At 45.3% G+C, this 22621-nt stretch overlaps 1 protein-coding gene across 1 annotated transcript in view; it reads right to left on the bottom strand.

Annotated features, from left to right (window-relative positions):
- The window catches only part of st3gal2 (ST3 beta-galactoside alpha-2,3-sialyltransferase 2), a gene marked incomplete at its 5' end in the record, with an annotated part of 33408 nt that extends 11469 nt beyond the window's left edge, over positions 1–21939 (bottom strand). Inside the window, 3 exons of the mRNA XM_084315557.1 lie at positions 10536–10595; positions 19051–19713; positions 21886–21939. Coding sequence (XP_084171683.1) covers positions 10536–10595; positions 19051–19713; positions 21886–21939 — 777 coding nt within the window. The remainder of the gene's footprint in view (positions 1–10535; positions 10596–19050; positions 19714–21885) is intronic.
- Positions 21940–22621: the final 682 nt, after the last annotated feature.

The following is a 22621-nucleotide window of genomic DNA, read 5'->3' as shown; positions in this document are numbered from 1 at the left end:
TGGGCTGTTTTTGATGATAGTTATTATAAACGTCTTTTTATAGACCTTTTCAAAAGTATTCTGTTGCTAGGGGAACAGCGTTGGCTTCTGTGTATTGCCTGTCAGAAACTGTATTGAAAGAGATAATGTATTGTGGCTTGATTCAGCCTGTGATTACATTTTTGGCAAAATGGCTAAATGAGAAACAAAATAAAATCACTGTAGCATGAGCAGGTCAGGACAAGAAGCATATAATCATAATCATCTTTATTAACAGACACAGGGTCCACAGAGTAAAAAAACACACAAACATAATCAATTAATTACATCACAATAAACAAAAACATAAGCCAATAGCAGCTCTAGAACAGGGCACTGTACCAATACTTCCAGACACAGGACTGGAACTTGAGGTCACTGAGACTCTGTTGAGTCGGCAACAGGATGATCCGGTTCTGAGACACATTCAGACGACAGATACATCTGTACATCAGGTCAGGTGTACATATATAATAATAATAATAATAATAATAATAATAATAATAATAATAATAATAATAATAATAATAATAATAATAATAATAATAATAATAATAATAATAATAATAATAATAATAATAATAATAATAACTTTATTTGTATAGCACTTTTCATACAGAGGTTGCAGTTCAAAGTGCTTCACAACAGTAAGAAATACAGGCATAAGCGGGCATAAAAGATAGACAGGTAGCAAGGTATGGCAAATCACAGTGTTTCACATTAGGATCTAGCATCCCAATAGGCTCTCCGCTTACAGTTTTCAGTAATACAAATAATAAAAATTGTTTAAAATGATTCAGTTTAAAAAGTCTAAAAATTATAAAATAGAACGGACATAAAAAATACAGGCATGAGCGAGCATAGCAAGGTATGGTAAATCACAGTGTTTCACATTAGGATCTAGCATCCCAATAGGCTCTCCGCTTACAGTTTTCAGTAATACAAATAATAAAAATTGTTTAAAATGATTCAGTTTAAAAAGTCTAAAAATTATAAAATAGAACGGACATAAAAAAAATACAGGCATGAGCGAGCATAGCAAGGTATGGTAAATCACAGTGTTTCACATTAGGATCTAGCATCCTAATAGGCTCTCTATTCAGTAATACAAATAATCACAGTGTTTCACATTTGGATCTAGCAAATAATAAAAATTGTTTAAAATGATTCAGTTTAAAAATAGTCATCAGTAAGAAGTAAAAAAAAAAGTGCAATAACCGACACATGAATTTGATAGGCAGTGTATAAGAGTAGGCAGGGTAAGAATAGTGCAGGTAAGTACAAGTTGTGTCAGGATATCCCTGATGTTTCCTCTTGCCACTAGGTGGTAGCAGATATCTATCAGTGAAATGCCTGAGCAAAGAGATAGGTTTTAAGCTGTCTTTTAAAGATGTCTAGCGAGTTGGCTTCTCTCATGTTTTGGGGTAGTTTGTTCCATAGTTTTGGGGCATAGTTGATAAAGGCTGCATTACCGATCCTCTTTTGACTGCTTCTGGGAGCCTCTAGTAGTCTAGCAGCTGATGATCGCAGTGTTCTTGCTGGTGTGTAATTTATTAGAGTGTTGGCGATGTAGCTAGGTCCCTGTCCATTTAGAGCTTTGTATGTAAGGAAAAGGACCTTAAAGTCAATTCTAAATGTTACAGGAAGCCAGTGTAGTCAAGTTAGACCGCGCTCACAAGTTCTCACACTGGGTGCTGTAATCCCATAAAGTTCAGTATATCAAAAAGCAGGGTAGCCGGACCAGCACTCACAGGTTCAATGTTTTTTAATGGCAGCCTGAATAAAAAGCAGACATGTTTCGGACAATGTCCTTCTTCAGTGATATGGCTAGCCAATAACAGGAAGCCAGTGTAAAGCAGCTAAGACTGGACTAATGTGCTCTCTCCTTTTGGTTCTATTTAGCAGTCGGGCTGCAGAGTTTTGGATTAGCTGAAGCCTCTCTGTGGTTTTCTTAGGGAGACCTGTGAAAAGTGCATTACAGTAGTCTAACCGGCTAGATATGAATGCATGAATTAGCTTCTCAGCATCGTTCTGATTAATAAATGGTCGTACTTTTGCTATATTTCTGAGATGGAAGAACGATGTTTTCCTCACTTTGCTAATATGAGAATTGAACCTGAGTCATTGATCAGCCTGGCGGCTGAGGGGAAGAAGCTCAGTCTGTATCGGGCTTTCACAGCCTTTGGGATCCTCAGCCTTCTCCCAGAGGGGAGCAGGGTGAAGAGGCTGTGACCGGGGTGGGATGGGTCGGCCATGATCTTCCTCGCCCTCTTCAGCGCCCTGGAGTCGTGCAGGGACCTGAGGGAGGGCAGGGGACAGCCGATCACCCTCTCCGCGGAGCGAATCACCCGCTGCAGCTTGGCAAGTTAGTCCCCCCAGGTTCTTTATTAATGTTTCTTTTTTAGTTTTGGAGCCGATAATTAGAATTTCAGTTTTGTTCTCGTTTAGTTGCAGGAAGTTCTTACTCATCCATTTATTTATTGCCAGTAAGCAGTCTGTAATGGAGCTAATCGCTGTATCATTTGGTTCAGCAGATATGTACAGTTGTGTATCATCCGCATAGCTATGGAAATCTACATTATGTTCTCTGATGATATCACCCAGCGGTAACATGTAAAGGGAGAAGAGTAAAGGACCTAGGCAACTCCCTTGTGCAACTCCATAGTTGTTGTCGTATATATCAGACATGTGATCTCCTAGTTTAACATAGAATTTCCTCCCTCTGATGTATGTTTTAAACCAGCCTAGCACATGTTCTGAGAAACCGACATGGTTTTCAAGACGATCGATTAGAATATCGTGATCGATTGTATCAAATGCTGCACTGAGATCTAGCAGGATAAGGATGGAGATCTTATTCTCGTCAGAGTTTAGTCTGAGGTCACTGATTATTTTGGTGAGGGCAGTTTCAGTGCTATGATATTTTCTGAATCCCGACTGAAATTCTTCTAAGATGTTGTTTTCTTCAAGAAAGGAATTTATTTGAACTGAAACTATCTTTTCAAGTACTTTACTAATGAATGGTAGGTTGGATATTGGACGATAATTTGCCATTTCATTACTATCCAAGTTAGGTTTTTTTAGTAATGGCTTTACAACTGCTGTTTTAAAGGCATCTGGGAAAATACCAGTCCTAAGGGAAGTGTTTATGATATCTAGCACAGGGCTTGAAACACTATTAAACACCTGTTTGAAGAAAGCTGTAGGTATAGGGTCAATGTCTGAGGTGGAGGAGTTACATTCTGAGACAGTTTTGCAGAGTACATCTAATGTGATGCATGTGAAACTTCTCATGGTTACATTGCGCGGTTTGCCGCAATCAACTTTATTTCCATCATGAGTAATGCTGGCCCTGATCAAGGTTATTTTGTTGTTAAAGAATAGTGCAAGTTCTTCACACTTAACCGTTGATGACTGAGGAGGTGTAGGGGCAGTGTTGAGTAGTACATTAATAGTGGAAAAAAAGATTCTGGAGTTTCCAGCATTTTCTGTAATGATTTTAGAGAAGTAATCTTTCCTTGCTAAGCGGATGGTTTTATTATAAGCAGTTAAAGCATCTTTGTATATATCACAGCATATGGTGGTTTTTGTTTTTCTCCATTTTCGCTCCGCTGCACGACATTTCCTTTTTTCTTTGTTGACCATATTATAGTTCAACCAGGGCGAGGCTCTAGTTTTCTTCTTTTTAGTTTTTAATGGGGCGACAGAATTTAATATAGATGACATTGCATCATTGAGATTTTCTACCATTTCATTTAGAGAGCTGTCATGATTGTGTGGTTCATGTAGTCTGATAAGATCAATGAACTTTGATTCAGCCTTGTCGTTTAGGAACCTCTTTTGAACTATGATTTTTTTTTAGTAAGGGTTATTTGAGTATCAAAAAATATACAGTGATGGTCGGAGAGAGGTAATTCAGTTATTGAGATATTTGTTATGCTTAGCCCAGTTGTTGTTATAACTAAGTCTAGTGTATTCCCAAGCCTGTGAGTTGCATTTGTTATATGCTGCATTAGGTCAAAGCTATCCAGTAGATTTTTTAGTTCTATAGTTTGAGTCTGTTTTCTTATTAAAATGGATGTTCAAGTCTCCATTTAGGATCACCTTATCATATCCGGTAACACATAGTGAGATCAGTTCAGAGACCTCCTGTATAAATATTGGTGAGTGTCTAGGCGGGCGGTATATTGTGACGATAATAGTTGATTCTGTTTTGAGCTCAATGGCAAGATATTCCATCGACATGAACTCGCCTAGTTCTGTGATTCTAAACAAGAGTTTTGAGGAGAAGATTGCTGCAACTCCTCCGCCCCTTCTATTTTTTCTGGGTATTTGAAAAAAGTTATAGTCTGGTGGACAAGCTTCTATCATTATTGATGTAGCTGTGTCATTATTTAGCCATGTCTCTACTAGGCAGATGCAATCTAAGTTATTTTCTTTAATCAGATCATTTACTAAGAATGTTTTATTATTCAGTGATCTGACATTTAGGAGGGCTAATTTTATTTGTTGGACTTCTTTAGAGGAGGTCTGCTTGACCTTGATGGCCCTGAGGTTAATAGCAGGTAAACGCATTGATGGCGTATATTTTTCACCATGCCATTGGCTGGTTATGATTACCGGTATGTTTTGAGAGATGGCATGGCAATTGTGCTATACTGCACCGTACTGACTGTACTGTGCTTTCGGGGACATTTGATCAGACGAGATGGCCTTGTGTGATATGGGGGGGGGGGGATGCCTTGTGCTGTTGCTGCACCTTGTGGCAAGATTGTGTCCTTCGTGATTATCGCTTGTGCTGGTATGAGTTTGATATTCTTGGAGGCCATTAAGGCATGACGCATGTTTGCTGCTAGAAGCCTCTAACCTAAGCGATTTGGGAAGAAGCCATTTCTTTGAAAACGTTCTGGGTTATTCCAGAAAACATTGAAGTTGTCAATGAATTTCAGGCCGTGTATAAGACATGCAGACCCTAACCATGAATTAAAATTTAGGAGTCGACTAAAGGCTTCTTGTCCTCTGCGAAAGCATGCAATTGGTCCACTGATGGACACATCAGTGTCTATGTACACAGACTGATGTTTGTCTAGTGTGTTCATTAAACGTGTGAAATCGTCTTTCAAAGTCTCTGTGCCAGTCTTCTTTCGCAGGATGTCAAACGATCCAGAGTGAATGACAATTTTTGTTATGCCCGGTCTGATGAGTGTTGGAAGTATTTCGGCCAGCTCTTTCACAGATGTATTGTCTAGACAGATATTTTCTGTGTTTGCCATCTCCACATACCTTGTTGTGGAATCTCCAATCAGTATGCAGTCTGTTTTCTGTGTGAGGTTAGCATTTTTCTTTCTAACAGTTTTGGGGCCGTTTGTTTTTGGGCTAGGCCTAGTCTGCCGGTTCTTTCCACAGTCCTGTGGCCTTGGTGAAGCCTCGCTAGCCTTCTCAATAGCCGTCATGTTAACGCTGGTCCCGTACCTTCGGTGTTGGCTACCGCAACGTTCTCCTCGGCGCATGGTAGTCTCTTCGCTGTTAGCCGTTAGCTCGGTCTGGGTCGTGTTTGCTAGCCGTGTCGCTCCTGGCTCTGTTTTCCTCGTCGTCTCGTCGTTAGCGTGTGCTCCGATGTGCCGGCTGTTAGCTTCGCTAGCATTAGCGTGAGCTCCGGCATGCAAGCTGTTTGCTTCGCTAGTGTTAGCGTGAGCTCCGGTATTCCTTCTATTAGCGTCGTTAGCGTGAGCTCCGTTCCGCTCGCTGTTTGCTTCGCTAGCGTCGTTAGCCACGCTTCTATGTCTCTTTGCTTTTGGTGTTGATATGCGTGTTTCCGAGAGTAGGTTGAAACTATTTCCTGGTGGTACCGGGGGCGAGGTCCTGGTTCGTTTATTTCTCCTTTTATCCTTGACGGTGGTCCACTGCTTTGGTCTAGCTCCTTGCTTGTGCCAGGGACCGTCTTTTGGGTGGTGCTGTTCTGTAGCTAGCCTAGGCCAGGTCTCAATCATGGTATCGTTGGCTATATTTGTAGTAGCTTCAAAAATAGAGTCAATGAGTCGCTCATCCTGTTGGATTTGGTGCAGGATAGAAACTCGAGCCTCCAGCTCTAAAATCCTCTTACTCATCCTCATGCAGCTAGTACATTCTGTGGGAGAGCCGAGTCCCGGCATCTTCTAAGCTAGGTACTTAGCTGGTGATGGTGGGTCTTGTTTTCTTTCAGCCGGGGTCTTTATGAAGTAAATATCTTCGCCTTCAGCAGTGCCCGATATAGTCCTTTGTGTGTAGCTGATAAGACGGAGACTTCTTCATCTCGCTGGTCCTCCCACGGAGAGATCTCGCTACTCTCCTTTCGACGAAGTACTGCGGTCATAAATCTAAATAAATAAATTCACAGTTCTGGATAAGTACCATAGGAACTGGGAGTTAACATACAGAGTATTTAGAGTTGAAAGGGCTATAATAAATCATTAAGGTAGCGATAGGTAGAAAAACATATACATATGTTTGAAGCCAAGCTGTCCAGCCACTAGCATGCTAGTGAAATAGACCCATTCGACTGCAGTTAGCAAGCTAATGTTAACAGTGTTGGACAATACTATGGTAATTTTATATTATTTATTTATGTTTGATACAACACAGCATCAGATTCAGATAGTTTTATGTGCCGTATGCAACAAGTACAATGGAATTCTTACTCTGTTTGCTCCACAGCAGCATAAAGGAATAAAAAAGCAACAATTTACAGAATAAAAAAGCAGGTATTTATATATACGATAAACAATAAAGTCTTTGGTATGTGCAATAAAATAAGTACAACTAAGTATAAGTAAATACAATAAAACAACTATAATAATAAGTACACATTTGACAAGCTAAAATAATTGCACGTTATATTGTTGCACGATGCAGTGAAGTGGCTGAGCCTTGTAGTAGCAGCATTTGAGTCCAGTGATGAACGGATTGAAGCGCTCAGAAGAACCAATTGGTGATGTTAGCGACTAGCATGCTATGTATCTTGGCGTTGCTGACTACAGTGAAATGGGTCAATTGTGGCTATAGCTCTAATAACGTTACAATCGCAAAGAGGGTCTACGACCGTAGTAGCATGTGTTAGAAGCATCCCGACAGGTGCTCGGCCTTTCTCGGACCGCAAGGCATTCTGGTTGTGTGCTCCACACCAGGGCTTCTATCCTCTCCCTGTTTTACTTCAGAAATCAGCCGTCTTTCTAAGGTAATCTACACGTAAACTAGCGACCACTGCTGTCTCTGTCGTCTTCTGTCAACACCACCGTTCCTCCCAGGTGTCGGGCTCCTCATTTCCATCTGTGTTGAGGTCCGAGTATAAATATCATATTTCTGAAGTATAAACAAACTATATAGCAATATTATTATGTGTAATATATTTTTCTGTGTCAAATGTACTTTTTTTTTTTTTTTTATCAGTAAAGGAACCATTTCTCACTTGGTGTAGTTTGACCAACCTTTCACAGAATGTTTAGAATCTTTATTTCATCAAGACCATGGTAACCACTCCCCATGCAAGGCAAGGATACCGGATCTGGTAATACATCTTTAAATTCCAAATCAAATGTCAAGTTTCAAGTTTCAAGTTTCTTTAATAGTTGTCATACAGAAGTACAGAATACTTTCATACAAAATGCTTCTTACTGTTACGCTCCAGAGACTGTGCTAGACAAGATAGTATCAAATAACATAGTATAGCATGTAATTTAGAAGTAGAAAATGAGGTCACAGTGTTCAGTATAGACATATGTACAATGTTCGATGCAGAATAGACGTAACTGAGTTACCATATAATATACAATACTATGCAGTGTACTAATGTACAGTACTATATAGTGCAGAAATGGGATGAGGTACAATTTAGGTACAATTTACAGTAAGGTGTACGAGTTGTAGTGCAATCCTTCATCAATAAATATAAAGTGTGGGGAGTGGGTGCTACAGTGTGTTTGTTTAAAGTGGGTGTGTGCTATAAGTGTGTGGAGTGGGTGCTACAGTGTGTTTGTTTAAAGTGAGTGTGTGCATGTGGATGTGTGTACTATGTGCGTTTGGTGGTTGTTGTTGTGTAGTGTTCATTCATTGTTCGTTTAGCAGCCTGATGGCCTGGGGATAGAAGCTTCTTCTGAGTCTTTCTGTGCTCGCCTTGAGACTCCGGTATCGCTTGCCTGACCGCAGCAGTTCAAAGAGGCAGTTGTTCGGGTGACTGGAGTCTTTAATGATTCTCTTAGCCTTGCCCTTGCAACGCTTGTTGTAAATGTTCTGGAGGGTGGGGAGCCCCCCTCCAATTGTGCGTTCGGCTGAACGTGTCACTCTTTGTAGTCTGCTTCGGTCTTGTGCAGTGCTATTCCCAAACCAGGAGGTGATGTTGCCAGTCAAGATGCTCTCTATTGTACATGAGTAGAAGTTCTTAAGGATCTTCTGACTGACTTGGAACTTCCTTAGGCGCCTGAGGAAGTAGAGGCGTTGTCGTGCCTTCTTCACAACACTGTCAATGTGTGTGGTCCATGTCAAGTCCTCGGATATGTAGGCTCCGAGGTACTTAAAGCTGTTGACTCTCTCAACCGGTGCCCCGTCGATGCTGAGGGGGCTGTAGTCCTTGACCCCCGACCTCCTGAAGTCCACAATCATCTCCTTTGTTTTGCTGACGTTCAGGGAGAGGCTGTTTTCCTGGCACCATCCCGCCAGGACCTTGACCTCTTCCAGGTAGGCCCTCTCGTCGTTGGCAGAGATCAGGCCCACCACCACTGTGTCGTCAGCAAATTTGATGATTGTATTGCTACTCCGCTGAGCCACACAGTCGTGTGTGTACAGGAAGTAGAGGAGGGGACTCAGAACACAGCCCTGGGGGGCCCCTATGTTGAGGGTGATGGATGAGGAGGTGCAGTTGCCTGCTCTCACCACCTGGGGTCTGCCCGTCAGGAAGTCCAAGACCCACTGGCAGAGGTCATAGTTCAAGCCCAGGTCCCTGAGCTTGGCTATGAGTTTGGAGGAGACTATGGTATTGAATGCCGAGCTGTAGTCGATGAATAGCATTCTCACATAGTTCCCCTGCCTCTTGTCCAGGTGTGATGCTGCTGTGTGCAGCACATGGGCTATGGCGTCCTCCGTGGACCTGTTGGGGCGGTATGCAAATTGCAGGGGGTCCATGTTGATGGGGAGGGAGGAGCAGATGTAGCCCTTTACTAGCTTCTCAAAGCACTTCATGGCTATGGAGGTGAGAGCTACAGGGCGGTAGTCGTTGAGGCAAGCAGGCTTGGATTTTTTGGGTACAGGGATAATAGTGGAAACAAACAAACAAACAAAACAAACACATATCTTTTTACTCAGAATTGTCTATTTTTATTTAAATCTGCACATCAGCAGTTTATTTATACTTCAGAAGTATGACATTTTGACTAGGTCCCCAAAATGAATGGAAGTAAATGAGGAGTCTGACACCTGGGAGTAATGGTGGTGTTGACGGAAGACGACACAGACAGCAGTGGTCACTAGGAGCCTGACACCTGGGAGTAATGGTGGTGTTGACGGAAGACGACACAGACAGCAGTGGTCACTAGGAGCCTGACACCTGGGAGTAATGGTGGTGTTGACGGAAGACGACACAGACAGCAGTGGTCACTAGGAGCCTGACACCTGGGAGTAATGGTGGTGTTGACGGAAGACGACACAGACAGCAGTGGTCACTAGGAGCCTGACACCTGGGAGTAATGGTGGTGTTGACGGAAGACGACACAGACAGCAGTGGTCACTAGAGTAATGGTGGTGTTGACGGAAGACGACACAGAAAGCAGTGGTCTCTAGCCTATTTGTAGATTACTTAAAATAGCACCAGCAAAATTACCTCAAGAATCCATATTTGAATGGGAATGACTGTTCTATCAATTCCAGTTCTATGCCTCGGCCCCGAACAGTGACACTAGTCCCTACGCTAGTATCAGAGGAGGAAGCTACTATGAAAACACTCTCTTAAGGATCACCTCAAGCTCATAACCATGTCTTTCAGATACTCTCTGCTGCCGCATAGTCATTTAAAATAGTCTATCAAATAAATTACTTGGGCCAGAAGAGAGAAAAGATGAAATAAAGATTAAATTAATCTGCTCCCCCCTCTCTTTCCTCCCTTCTCTCTCTCTATCTCTCTCCTGAGTGCTCCCTCATCACTCTCTCTCTGCCCTTCTCCCTCTATCCTCCATTCTCTCTCTCCCCCCTTCCCTCTCTCCTCCATTGTATCTGTCTCTCTCTCACTCCTCTCTCTCTTTCTTAATTATATACATTAATCCTCCCTTCTCTCTCTCTCTCCTCCATTGTATCTGTCTCTCTCACTCCTCTCTCTCTTTCTCTCTGTCTCCTCCCCTCCCTCTGTTTATCTCTCTCCAAGAAGCAATTTCTTGACTCATTAGAATATATCACTATAAAAAGTGTAAATGTAAGATATTAATCTCAAATGACATCAAAATAATTTATGTATATGGAGATACATTAGCATTATAATAAGATCGGTTTAAAGTCACCTGGAACAGCCTGAGGAGAACCTGCTGGATGCTGTGAGGTTTAAACTGGGGCTGCAGCATCTAGAGAGAGAGAGAGAGAGAGAGAGAGAGAGAGAGAGAGAGAGAGAGAGAGAGAGAGAGAGAGAGAGAGAGAGAGGGAGGGGGGGGTAGAAATGGAGAGATTTAGAAGGATATATCAGATATTTTTCTCAGCAGCCAAAACCTGGCAAGATTGATTGATTGATTGATTGAAAAGTTTATTAACAGATTGCAGAATGGGTACAGTACAGTACAGCTCAAGATGTTTTTAAATTTTTTTCTTTCTTCCTTTGTGTCTATGGGTGTGTGTGTGTGTGTGTGTGTGTGTGTGTGTGTGTGTGTGTGTGTGTGTGTGTGTGTGCGCGCACACGCGTGTGTGTAGACAGAAATTATATCAGCTGATCTAAGGTCAGATTCCGGATGAAAAGAGGATGAAAGGAGGCCAAAGGAAGATGCTCCGCTGTCCAAAGATGAAGATAGAGAATAGGGATGCACCGATATGAAAATTGGCCACCGATACCGATACCGATTGTTCAACTAACACAATCGGCCGATACCGATACTGATACCGATACTTGTGGCAAAAAATAAGTATTTGTAATTTCTTTTAATATTTTTTTTTTAATATTTTTTTTTTATATATTTTTTTTTAATGAAACTACTGTATATTTGTATGTGTATGTTTGTATTTGTAGGCCTCTTTACTTACTTAAAAAAAGGAAACATCAAGAAATATGCTTATGGTATTAATTCCACCATGCCATGTATCACTATCCCTCTCCCAGTATCGTCTGGCGGCCTGCAGATGGATACTATTCTCTCAACCAGAGCTTTCAACCAATGCAATAGAACCATTTTGATTGACAGTCGATTCAGCCAATTACGCCACACCGCTAGCACCCACCTCCTGCTGTTCTTACCACCAATCGGCAAGCGTTTATTCATTTTCTACTTCCGGGCATGCCGCCATTGATCTGCTTGCGAGAACCACAATAAGTTAGCTGCCCGCTGGCGCCGACCAGCGCGCTCCACAGGATGACCAAATGAGACATAATGATTTTACTGCAACAAATGTTATAATAAAACAAAGCCTTTCTATACATTTGTCTGGTTGAAAACTTTATTAACAGATTGCAGAATGTGTAGTTGGGTACGGAATGAGCAACGGAATGGAACTGAGCTATGAACGGAGTAATGCCTTGCTTGCTATCTTCGGGTAAATAATATGCTGATGTTATTGAACGTGTAACACTAACTATATAACGTTAATGCCACAAAACGAACGTTTGTGTCATTTTAACAGCAGATACTTTCTTAAATGCCATCTTCCCGAGAGAGGGGTGTTGACGGGGAGCTGTGATGGGTTCGCTTGGTTGTGTTATTAATAGCATTGAACAGCTAACCGAAATCTAGCGTTAACTAACGTTAAAGGTTTAGCCATAACGTTACCTTGGCTAAAGTTGGGGCTATTCATAATCCAGCAATAATGGCTGCAGACCTGCAAGCAAAGTACAGCAAGTTGGCAAAGGAGTATTCCAACGTAAATCACATTTTCACCAGTAACGTTAGTCTTCTATCTCCCGGTAGCTCATGCTAGCTAACCTAGCTCATGTTAGCGTCGTCACTGAGCGAACACCTCACGTACACAATTAATGACATGTTGCGGACAGCCATATCGGTGACAATGTTTAGCTTTTAGTGCCAAATGATAAGAGTCTGAAGCGGAGTCTCAAAAGAGAATGTTGAATATTTAGTAGTAACTTTGATGCAGTAGCTTGTGTGTGTGTGTGTGGGGGACTGGGGGCGGCGCCGTTGGCAGGACGCGACTGAATTTATCGGCTTCTGCCATCGGCACATTCGAGCTTATCGGCCGATAGGCCGATTGCAGTCAACAAGGCACTTATCGGCCGATACCGATACCCGACCGATACATCGGTGCACCCCTAATAGAGAATAATAAATAGAGGAATGGACAATAACAATGCACCTTTTTTTAATATGTATTTACCAGGGTGTGTTCACTGAGCACAAGCAGCCACGCCCTGCTTCACACTCACACAGTTACATATATTCACAAGTGGGAGCTGCCCAGTACAACCAGTCTGACACTGTTGACCACTAGGAGCTGCCCAGTACAACCACAGTCTGACACTGTTGACCACTAGGAGCTGCCCAGTACAACCACAGTCTGACACTGTTGACCACTAGGAGCTGCCCAGTACAACCAGTCTGACACTGTTGACCACTAGGAGCTGCCCAGTACAACCAGTCTGACACTGTTGACCACTAGGAGCTGCCCAGTACAGCCACAGTCTGACACTGTTGACCACTAGGAGCTGCCCAGTACAACCACAGTCTGACACTGTTGACCACTAGGAGCTGCCCAGTACAACCAGTCTGACACTGTTGACCACTAGGAGCTGCCCAGTACAACCAGTCTGACACTGTTGACCACTAGGAGCTGCCCAGTACAGCCACAGTCTGACACTGTTGACCACTAGGAGCTGCCCAGTACAACCACTCTGACACTGTTGACCACTAGGAGCTGCCCAGTACAACCAGTCTGACACTGTTGACCACTAGGAGCTGCCCAGTACAACCACAGTCTGACCCTGTTGACCACTAGGAGCTGCCCAGTACAACCACAGTCTGACCCTGTTGACCACTAGGAGCTGCCCAGTATAACCACAGTCTGACACTGTTGACCACTAGGAGCTGCCCAGTACAACCACAGTCTGACACTGTTGACCACTAGGAGCTGCCCAGTACAACCACAGTCTGACCCTGTTGACCACTAGGAGCTGCCCAGTACAACCACAGTCTGACACTGTTGACCACTAGGAGCTGCCCAGTACAACCACAGTCTGACACTGTTGACCACTAGGAGCTGCCCAGTACAATCACAGTCTGACACTGTTGACCACTAGGAGCTGCCCAGTACAACCACAGTCTGACACTGTTGACCACTAGGAGCTGCCCAGTACAACCACAGTCTGACACTGTTGACCACTAGGAGCTGCCCAGTACAACCACAGTCTGACACTGTTGACCACTAGGAGCTGCATTTTATTTATTATTATATGCACTGTATTTTGGAAACCGTAGCTTTTTCTATGCGGTTTGGCACAGAGGTGGCACATGCGTTCTGTCAGCATTGAATCCGGTGCAATTGGCACATATTTAAATGAGGTCATATGGGCGGAACATGTCCCCTTTCTATGTAAATGAGCCTCGTCGGAATCTGCTCATATCCAGAAAGGCCGCCGCCAATTGCACCGACCAGTTAATGTGACGCACCTGCCGTTTTCACAGACATGGTGGTAAATAAGCGCAGATCTCTAAGCGCTATAAGGACGCATCATGCCAGCGTCACTACCAGAATATCACCTTTTTTATTTAATTGAGACCGAAATCTTCCGGAGACACAGGTTGCCAGCTCAATCAATCCTTGATCTATGACGCTGGAAGCACGCCAATGAAACGTTTATTCTGGAGGTTCTATTATCCTAACTAAACATTAAATACAACTTGCTCCGTCAAAAAAAACATCCTGTAAAAGGTTGGTCAAACTACACCAAGTGAGAAATAGTTCCTTTACTGATAAAAAAAAAAAGTACATTTGACACAGAAAAAATATATTACAAGGCGGCTGGGTGGCGCAGCGGACATTGCGCTCGTCACCAACGCAAGAGACACCGGCGTTGCCTCCGGCTTGGGCCGGCCGTCATACTAACTCATTGGCGGGTGGAAGTCGATGGGTGGTAATCTGGACGTTGTGGACAGCGACTCCTACAGGTCGGTTGGGGGATGCCTGCACACTACAGCAGAGACAGGAAATGGCGGGGGTAGTGTGAGCCTCCCGTCCCACACGTTACACCTCGCCAATGAGAGTCCGCGCTGGCAGGTGAAAAGATGTGACAGGCTGCCTCCACATGTATCGGAGGGGACATGTGATGCAAGGCTTCTATCCTCCCTACAACCGGCCAGTGGGGGGCAACGTTCAAGACAGGGGAGGGGAGAATTGGCACAGCGAAATTGGGATGGGAGGAAAAAATTGAAAAAGAGGAGAAAAGGTGGATCAAAATAAAAAATATCTTCAATTATAAAATATTTTCACTGGCAATTGTCAAGAGGGGTGTGTTGTCGCGGGAAAAGGTACAGTAGTACAGTAATTATGCAATAAGGACGCTCCCTTACATTTCGTCCTGTACAGCCAGAATCTATGGACGGATTTTGTTGATTGAGGTTTCGTTGGAACACTAGAAAATAGATCTTATAAACAGTATATGATTTGTTCTAGAAATATGCAGCCCCAGGCAAAGATAGCCTTCGCAAAGTGCTGTGATTTGCTCCAAGTCTGGCAGTGAACACTATATTATAATATTATAAATAAGGCTAAGCACTAAACCAGGTAATTTCAAATGCTTGGTTCTGAGATTATCATACAGTAAACATTTACTGCAGAGATCAGTGAAACTGAAAGTGCCGGACTGTACTATAGTCTACTCAAACACAAGGGTAGACATGTTGGAATCCAGCTGAGGGCAGAGACAGGTTGGAACCCAGCCGAGGGCAGAGACAGGTTGGAACCCAGCCGAGGGCAGAGACAGGTTGGAACCCAGCCGAGGGCAGAGACATGTTGGAATCCAGCTGAGGGCAGAGACATGTTGGAACCCAGCCGAGGGCAGAGACAGGTTGGAACCCAGCCGAGGGCAGAGACATGTTGGAACCCAGCCGAGGGCAGAGACATGTTGGAACCCAGCCGAGGGCAGAGACAGGTTGGAACCCAGCCGAGGGCAGAGACAGGTTGGAACCCAGCCGAGGGCAGAGACATGCTGGAAAATTGCCAAAACTGACCTCCTCCTCCTCCTTTCCAACTCACCTTCTCTCACCTTCATTTACATATTGTGCTCTTTCTTTTTCTACCTCCCACTCTCTCCTCGGCTCCCTTTCTTCTGTGCTCTCCCTATCATTTCCTCCTCCTCAGTATGCTAATCCCTCCTTTCCTCTCCTTTCCTCCTCTCTTTGCATCCTACCTCTTCTGTGCTTCCTGCTTCTCTACACTCTCTGTATGCACCCTTTCCTCCTCTCTCACTTTCTTTCCCTCCGTCTCAACCGCGTGATTACATATGCACGCCGCATTTCTCGGAGACGCTCTCTGATTGGCACTGACTGACGCTCTCTGATTGGCCACTGACGCGTTTGCCGAATCCGTGACGAGCTGTGTCTTTTCCCATTTCCTCGTCAAACAGCCTGCAAACTACCTGGCGTTCTATCGCCCTGCTCTAAGACCTTAAACTCTAACCTTAACCAACTTCGAAAGAGTGCCTATAGCTTAACCGTCGAAAGAACTTGCCGTCACGCTCTAAGACAAACTCTAACCTTAACCAACTTCTAACCGAGAACCTCCAGATTACCAGACGACTGCTCTACCTCCCAAGCCACTGTCGGCCCAAACTCTCTGTATATGTAAAATAAAACTCATTCTAGACTGGCCTGTGTATTATGGGTTCAGAAAACATGAAAAGCACCAACGCTAGACTTGGCGGCAGGCATATGAAAAGAGATGAGATGGGACCAGTCAGAAAGAGATATGAGATGGGACCAGTCAGAAAGAGATATGAGATGGGACCAGTCAGAAAGAGATATGAGATGGGACCAGTCAGAAAAGAGATATGAGATGGGACCAGTCAGAAAGAGATATGAGATGGGACCAGTCAGAAAAGAGATATGAGATGGGACCAGTCAGAAAAGAGATATGAGATGGGACCAGTCAGAAAGAGATATGAGATGGGACCAGTCAGAAAGAGATATGAGATGGGACCAGTCAGAAAAGAGATATGAGATGGGACCAGTCAGAAAGAGATATGAGATGGGACCAGTCAGAAAGAGATATGAGATGGGACCAGTCAGAAAAGAGATATGAGATGGGACCAGTCAGAAAGAGATATGAGATGGGACCAGTCAGAAAGAGATATGAGATGGGACCAGTCAGAAAAGAGATATGAGATGGGACCAGTCAGAAAGAGATATGAGATGGGACCAGTCAGAAAGAGATATGAGATGTTTCATCTCCTGTATGTTTATGTGTGAATGTGTTTGAGTTGGTGAAAGCCTTCAGACTCACTGGGGCTCCCAGACAATGAGAGGTTGCTTTATATATCAAATTAAAGCACCTTCCGCACGCACGCACGCACACACACACGCGCACACACACACACACACACACACACACACACACACACACAGGATATTGGAAGCCTCTTTCAAAGCAATCCTCTCTTCAATTCCCATCTCTCTCTCTCTCTCTCTCTCTCTCTCTCTCTCTCTCTCTCCATCCCTCTCATGTTTTTAATTCACATATCCATCCTCTATCTTTCTCCATCTCTCCTCATGTCTCTCTCCATCTCTGTCTGTCTCTCTCCATCTCTCTCCCTCTCCTCTAAATTCCCTCCTTCCTCCCTCGCTTTTGTTTTATCTATCTCTCCTTCGCCCCCTCCTTTCTCACTCATCCTCTATTTTGTTTGTACATTTTTTGTAATCACGGCGAGAGCCTTCCTCACCCCTCCTCCTTCCTCACCATCACCATCACGGCGGAAGCCTCCCTCACCCCTTATCCTCTCACACCCTTATATGGGCAGCATCCGTTCCCCGGTTTCCCACGCTGCCAGCACATCAATCAACACGGCTGTGACGGATTCCCTCATCACACATACTTCAGCCCGCAGATCCTGTTCTACCCTCGTCGGAGTGTTAACCTTACTTCCTAGGTACGACGACTAGCTCTAGCCTTGCTACTCAAACAGTGTTGAATTGCCTTGTCGCTAATCCTGTTCTCTCTGTGCCCCAGGACCACCGCCCCGGTACTCCGGTCACCCCGTGCGGCACATGGAACGCACCATTCCTCATCTCCAGAACATTCTTGTACCTGTCGCACATTCCTATTTGTGAAATTGTCCGCTTGGGGAATCATAATTAAAACCAACCTAAATCGCTCCATTCTCTCTCCTCCTGTGTTCTGCAATTGGGCTCCGCCAAACCCCTATCCTAACAGTGGTATCATAGCAACAGTTGATAGGGAGCCTGCATGTGGAGTGATGCACCTCACGTTCCCTCCCCTGCAAGTCTGATATCTGTGTCATTTCTCCCATTTTTTTTCCCTTCTTCTTTTTTTATCCTTCAATTCCTCCACCTCTCCTGCTCTCCTCCTCCTTCCCCCTCAGCGGTTGGTCTGAGTGAGCAGGTTTAGTCCATTCCAGATCTGGACAGCTACTGAGTTGTGTTGTATTTGTGAGGCCAGGCCAGCAACCAATTATTACTTTACCAGGGGTTAAGAATAAACAGGTACACACACACGCACGCACACACGCACGCACGCACGCACACACACATGCACGCACGCACGCATGTAAATCTTGATGGCCATCGTGGTCTGTAAAAAAATATATTACATTTACTGTGGTGAGTCAATATGTTTTAGTGTGTGGCAGGTGTGTCTTACTGAATGCATAGTAACTGTCCTGCGATGAGAGAGGGTGAGTATATTTTCACCTTTTGCCGACATTCGCAAGTTCATCAACAACAAACAAAGCCCTCCGTTGCGGTAGGCTACAGTAATGGTGAAACAGACGTCCCTTTATATGAAATTCCCCCACTGCTACAAACATTAACAATGAAGAGGAACATGCTGAAAACATTGAGGCAGTGCCAGCGAAATAAAGAAATATGAAAACAAACCGATCTTTCAGGGAATATGAAGTACACATGATGAGCTACACTATGCTAGCTGGTTATGTAAACATCAGGTAACGTAATGTTAGCAGCAGTAACGTACAAGTGCCTGAAGGAGTCGTCTGTGCCAACACAGATATTGTTACATTAGAGAATTAATTTATTCACTAAATAGATCACCATTCAATGTTATTGTGACCGATAAGTACTTATGATTACTTCCCCTAACCATGTTTTCGTGCATTTCTTTGGTGCATGACGGTATTACGTGATGTGACCATTCAATTTTACATTCGTCCGGCAAATTAGAACGTTATTGGCCACGTTGGTCGGGCAACACAATGGCTAGCGGAAAAAACCTGCTACTGTATGTGCATTTTGTGCATAGACAATTGTCCAGTCGTGTTGTACAGTGCAGTCTACGAGTCTGCGTCCAGTGAAACATGTAGCTCTGTTTTAGCACATTGGACTTGAAATGGAACAATGACTATGAGGTCAAAGTACAAACTTCATTTGATGGTGAATGTAGGTTTTATAGTCCTTTTTATACGTTGTTTTACAGGACCAAACGTCATTGTACAAATGAACATGAACTTATTAAAGTTGTTGATATTAGTTTGCGAATCCTTTTCAATGACTGCCTGAAGTACAGAAACAAATGAATGATGTTCTACTGTCCTCAGACTCACGGACTGCAGTGTATGTGTTGTGATGCCTGCCTCTCTTCTTCGTTGGTGTATAAATAACACAAGACTGTAGTACTCACCACCCACCAGTAGTAAACATCGGAGGGCAGCTGGACGTTGTCCCGGGTCCAGACCGGCGAGACGTCCGGGTCGTAGTTCTCGTCGAACCAGTCCGACACGCCGGGGTCTCCCACGCAGCGCGGGCACGCGCACGTCTTCTGCTGGGCGCCGTCGGGCGGAGTCAGCCCGCGGGCGCCCGCGTAGCTGGGCACCAACTTCACCCTCCTCGACTCCTCCCAGCCGGGAGGCTCCAGGTAGTTGAACCCGATGCCCCCGCGCAGCGAGACGGAGAAGAAGAGGGAGGTGAGGAAGACGAGCGCCAGTGACCCCAGGAGGACCCACACTCTGAGAGAACACTTCACTCCTCCTCTCTCTACCCCACCTTCTCCTTCTGTTCCTCCTCCTCCTCCTCCTCCCCCTGCCCCAGCCCCCCCCAGACAGGGTCTGACCTCTGAGAGTCGGGGTCCTGGTCTGGACGGTCCTCCGCCCCAGCCCCCCCAGCCGCCCCAGCCCCAGCGTCCGGTCTCACGATGGAGGCTGGAGGATGGGATGCGGCCCCCCCACGGCCACGCTCCACCCCCTGGGGCTGCCACTGTCCCCAGCCCCCCCCGCAGAGCCCAAGGACGGGTCAGTGTGGCCCCTGCCTGATGATGACTCCACTGGGGGCCCTGGCTCACTGAGATCTGGTACACACACACACACACACACACACAGGAAGGGGTAGAGACAAAGTTTGTCACACTCAATTTGTTTCACAGTCAAGCCGAGGCTCCCACGCTCTCTCTCTCTTTTTCTCTCAGGCAAACTGGAGTTCTTTCCCACTTCCAACAGCTTATGACCGTCAAACACACACACGCACACACGCGCACACACTCACACACACAACCTGAGCTGTAGTCTGACTAGTTATGAAGTCCCACAAGGCAAGTGTTTTGCTCCAGTGAGCAGGTGATCCGCCCTGTTCCTACACACACAGCACAAGACTGACAATCATTCTCTCCTTCTTTCTCCTTTATTCTCGCTCTCCATTTCTTGGGCTACCTCTCTCTCTCTTTCTGTCCGCCTCCTCTCTCTCTCTTCTTCTATCTCTTCGCGTTAGCCGCCGTGTCCGTCTTCAGTGCGTCCCGTTGGATGAGACAGGTAGCAAAGTCTTTGACATTTGTGTTGATGTTCAATTCTCTGTCCCGGCAGTCCTCTCTCTCTCTCTCTCTCTCTCTCTCTCTCTCTTTCTCTCTCTCCTTTTCTCTTTCTCCGGCGTGCTTGGAGTGACGCAGCCGGGGAAAGACAGGCAAACTAGCAGAGAGCAGGAGGGAGAGAACAGCAAGGAGGGAGGAGGAGGAGGAGAAGGAGTAGAGGAGCGGGAGGGGAGGCAGTCTGCCGTGAAAGCTGTTCCATCACGTCTATCCCCACAAGACCTCTCTCTCTCTCTCTCTCTGCTCTCCACTGTGTCCGTTTTCTCTCGTATTCTGCCTCCGTTCCTCCCGTTTCCTCTCCTTTGTTTCCTTTCAATTCTCTCCACTCTTCTCTCTCTCAAGGTTTCTCCTCTCGTCCCCTTCTCTTCTCTCTCTCAAGGTTTCTATTCTCGTCCCCTTCTCTTCTCTTTCTCAAGGTTTCTATTCTCGTCCCCTTCTCTTCTCTCTCTCAAGGTTTCTATTCTCGTCCCCTTCTCTTCTCTCTCTCAAGGTTTCTATTCTCGTCCCCTTCTCTTCTCTCTCGAGGTTTCTCCCCTTCTCTTTATTTCTCTCAAGGTTTCTCCTTTCTTCATCTCTCTCTCTTTTGCTCGGTTTCAGAGACGCGCTGGGAGATATTTCAAGTTCTCCCTTCGTTCTCCTCTCCCCTCTCTCTCTCCTCTGTTCCCCGGAGTACTCAACAGAGAGAGAGAGAGAGAGAGAGAGAGAGAGAGAGAGAGAGAGAGAGAGGAGAGAGAGAGAGAGAGACAGGGATTCTTAAGAGCAATTAAAAGTGTTTCCTTTGTTGTAGATAAGGGGGGGGAAAACAAGTTGAAAACACTAGCAAAGTGATGAGATGGTGTCAGCTAGTGTTCTGCTGGTCCAAGGACACAGTCCCTCCAGGAGTCCAGAAGCGTCTCTGCTGTGTCACCGCCAGGCCCGTCTCCCGCTCAGCCTCCCTGCTGTTTTAATGAAGACAGATGTGGATCACAGGAGTGCATGGGAGAGGCCCCGTAATGATGCCTGTCGCTGCTCTGGAACACACAGCGCTCAGCGGCCCCTCTGGAGGCCAATGTTATTATGGTCTGTTTCTGTCTGTCCATCTCGGGCCAAGCCGGAGTGAGAGGACAAACTGTCCCATAAAAAGGGCAGGATGATGCCCCGCCTCAAAATGTCCACTGACCAATCGAAAGCTCCGTCCGCTGATCGCTCTCTTCTATCCCCCGAAGAGGAGGAGAAGAAGAAGAAGAAGAAAAACAAGAAAGTAAAAATAACTTTGGTGGAAAGTAATCAATGCCTTGCTAGGGGATTGAGAGACAGTCTCAAGGCAGAGAGAGACATCTCTGATAAAAGCAGCGTAGCCGTGCGGGAAGGATGACGGACGGAGGGATGGATGAAGAGAGGGAGTGATAGAGTGCGGTATCAATGCCAAATCTCATCTTCCTTCCAGCGGACTTCTCTCCCTGCACCCCGGAGAATGGGCATGGGTGTGTGTGTGTTATATCAGTGTGGCGTTAAGATAAGGCTGTTCGCTACCTGCCAGTTGTGCTAATTTAATTGTATTCCACACACAGCTGTGCTGTATCTGTGTGTGTGTGTGTGTGCGTGCGTGCGTGCGTGCGGGGTAGATTCAGCTAGGCTGCGGTGGCCCGGGTCTTAATCTGAGGCTTCCCTGGCGGTGCCCACTTCACGCCCGCAGTCTGTGCTCTCCCTGCCACCCCCGTAGCCCCGACATGACATGCCCGCTGAACCACCACACACACACACACACACACACACACACACACACACACACACACACACACACACACACACACACACACACACACACACACACACACACACACACACACACACACACACTTGTAACTTGTTACTAGTCAATTGTGGGTGAGAGCAGCTGGCTATCTTTAATCACGTGTGTGTCCTCTGGTCGCCTCTATAGAGCAAACAGGGGGTTTCCAGTAAAGCTGTGATGCTGTTAGTCTGTCCTCCACATGGTGGCGCTGGTAATGTGTGTGTGCGTGTGCGTGTGTGTAGACGTGCACAACTCCTCTTGGCTGCCAGGAAGACCAGTACACAGCCCCCTGGGAGACCTGCTGAGAGAGAGAGAGAGAGAGAGAGAGAGAGAGAGAGAGAGAGAGAGAGAGAGAGAGAGAGAGAGAGAGAGAGAGAGAGAGAGAGAGAGAGAGAGAGAGAGAATAAATGCGTTGGTAACATTGTTGTCCACTTAATGAATCATGTTGAGGTAGCACATGAAGAGAGGTAAAGCATGGATAGTTAGATGTATTGATTGATTGAATGATTTAATTTTTGTGTCATGTACACAAAGTTCCAAATCATCATGGGGGTTACATAATGGTAGAGCATGAAGAAAGAGAGGTAGAGAGAGAGGTAGAGCATGAAGAAAGAGAGATAGAGA

Source organism: Notolepis coatsorum, assembly GCF_963971535.1.
Source record: "Notolepis coatsorum genome assembly, chromosome: 6".
NCBI lineage: Eukaryota > Metazoa > Chordata > Actinopteri > Aulopiformes > Paralepididae > Notolepis > Notolepis coatsorum.
The sequence above is the reverse complement of the archived record's forward strand: the minus strand, read 5'-3'. Positions and strand labels throughout refer to the sequence as shown.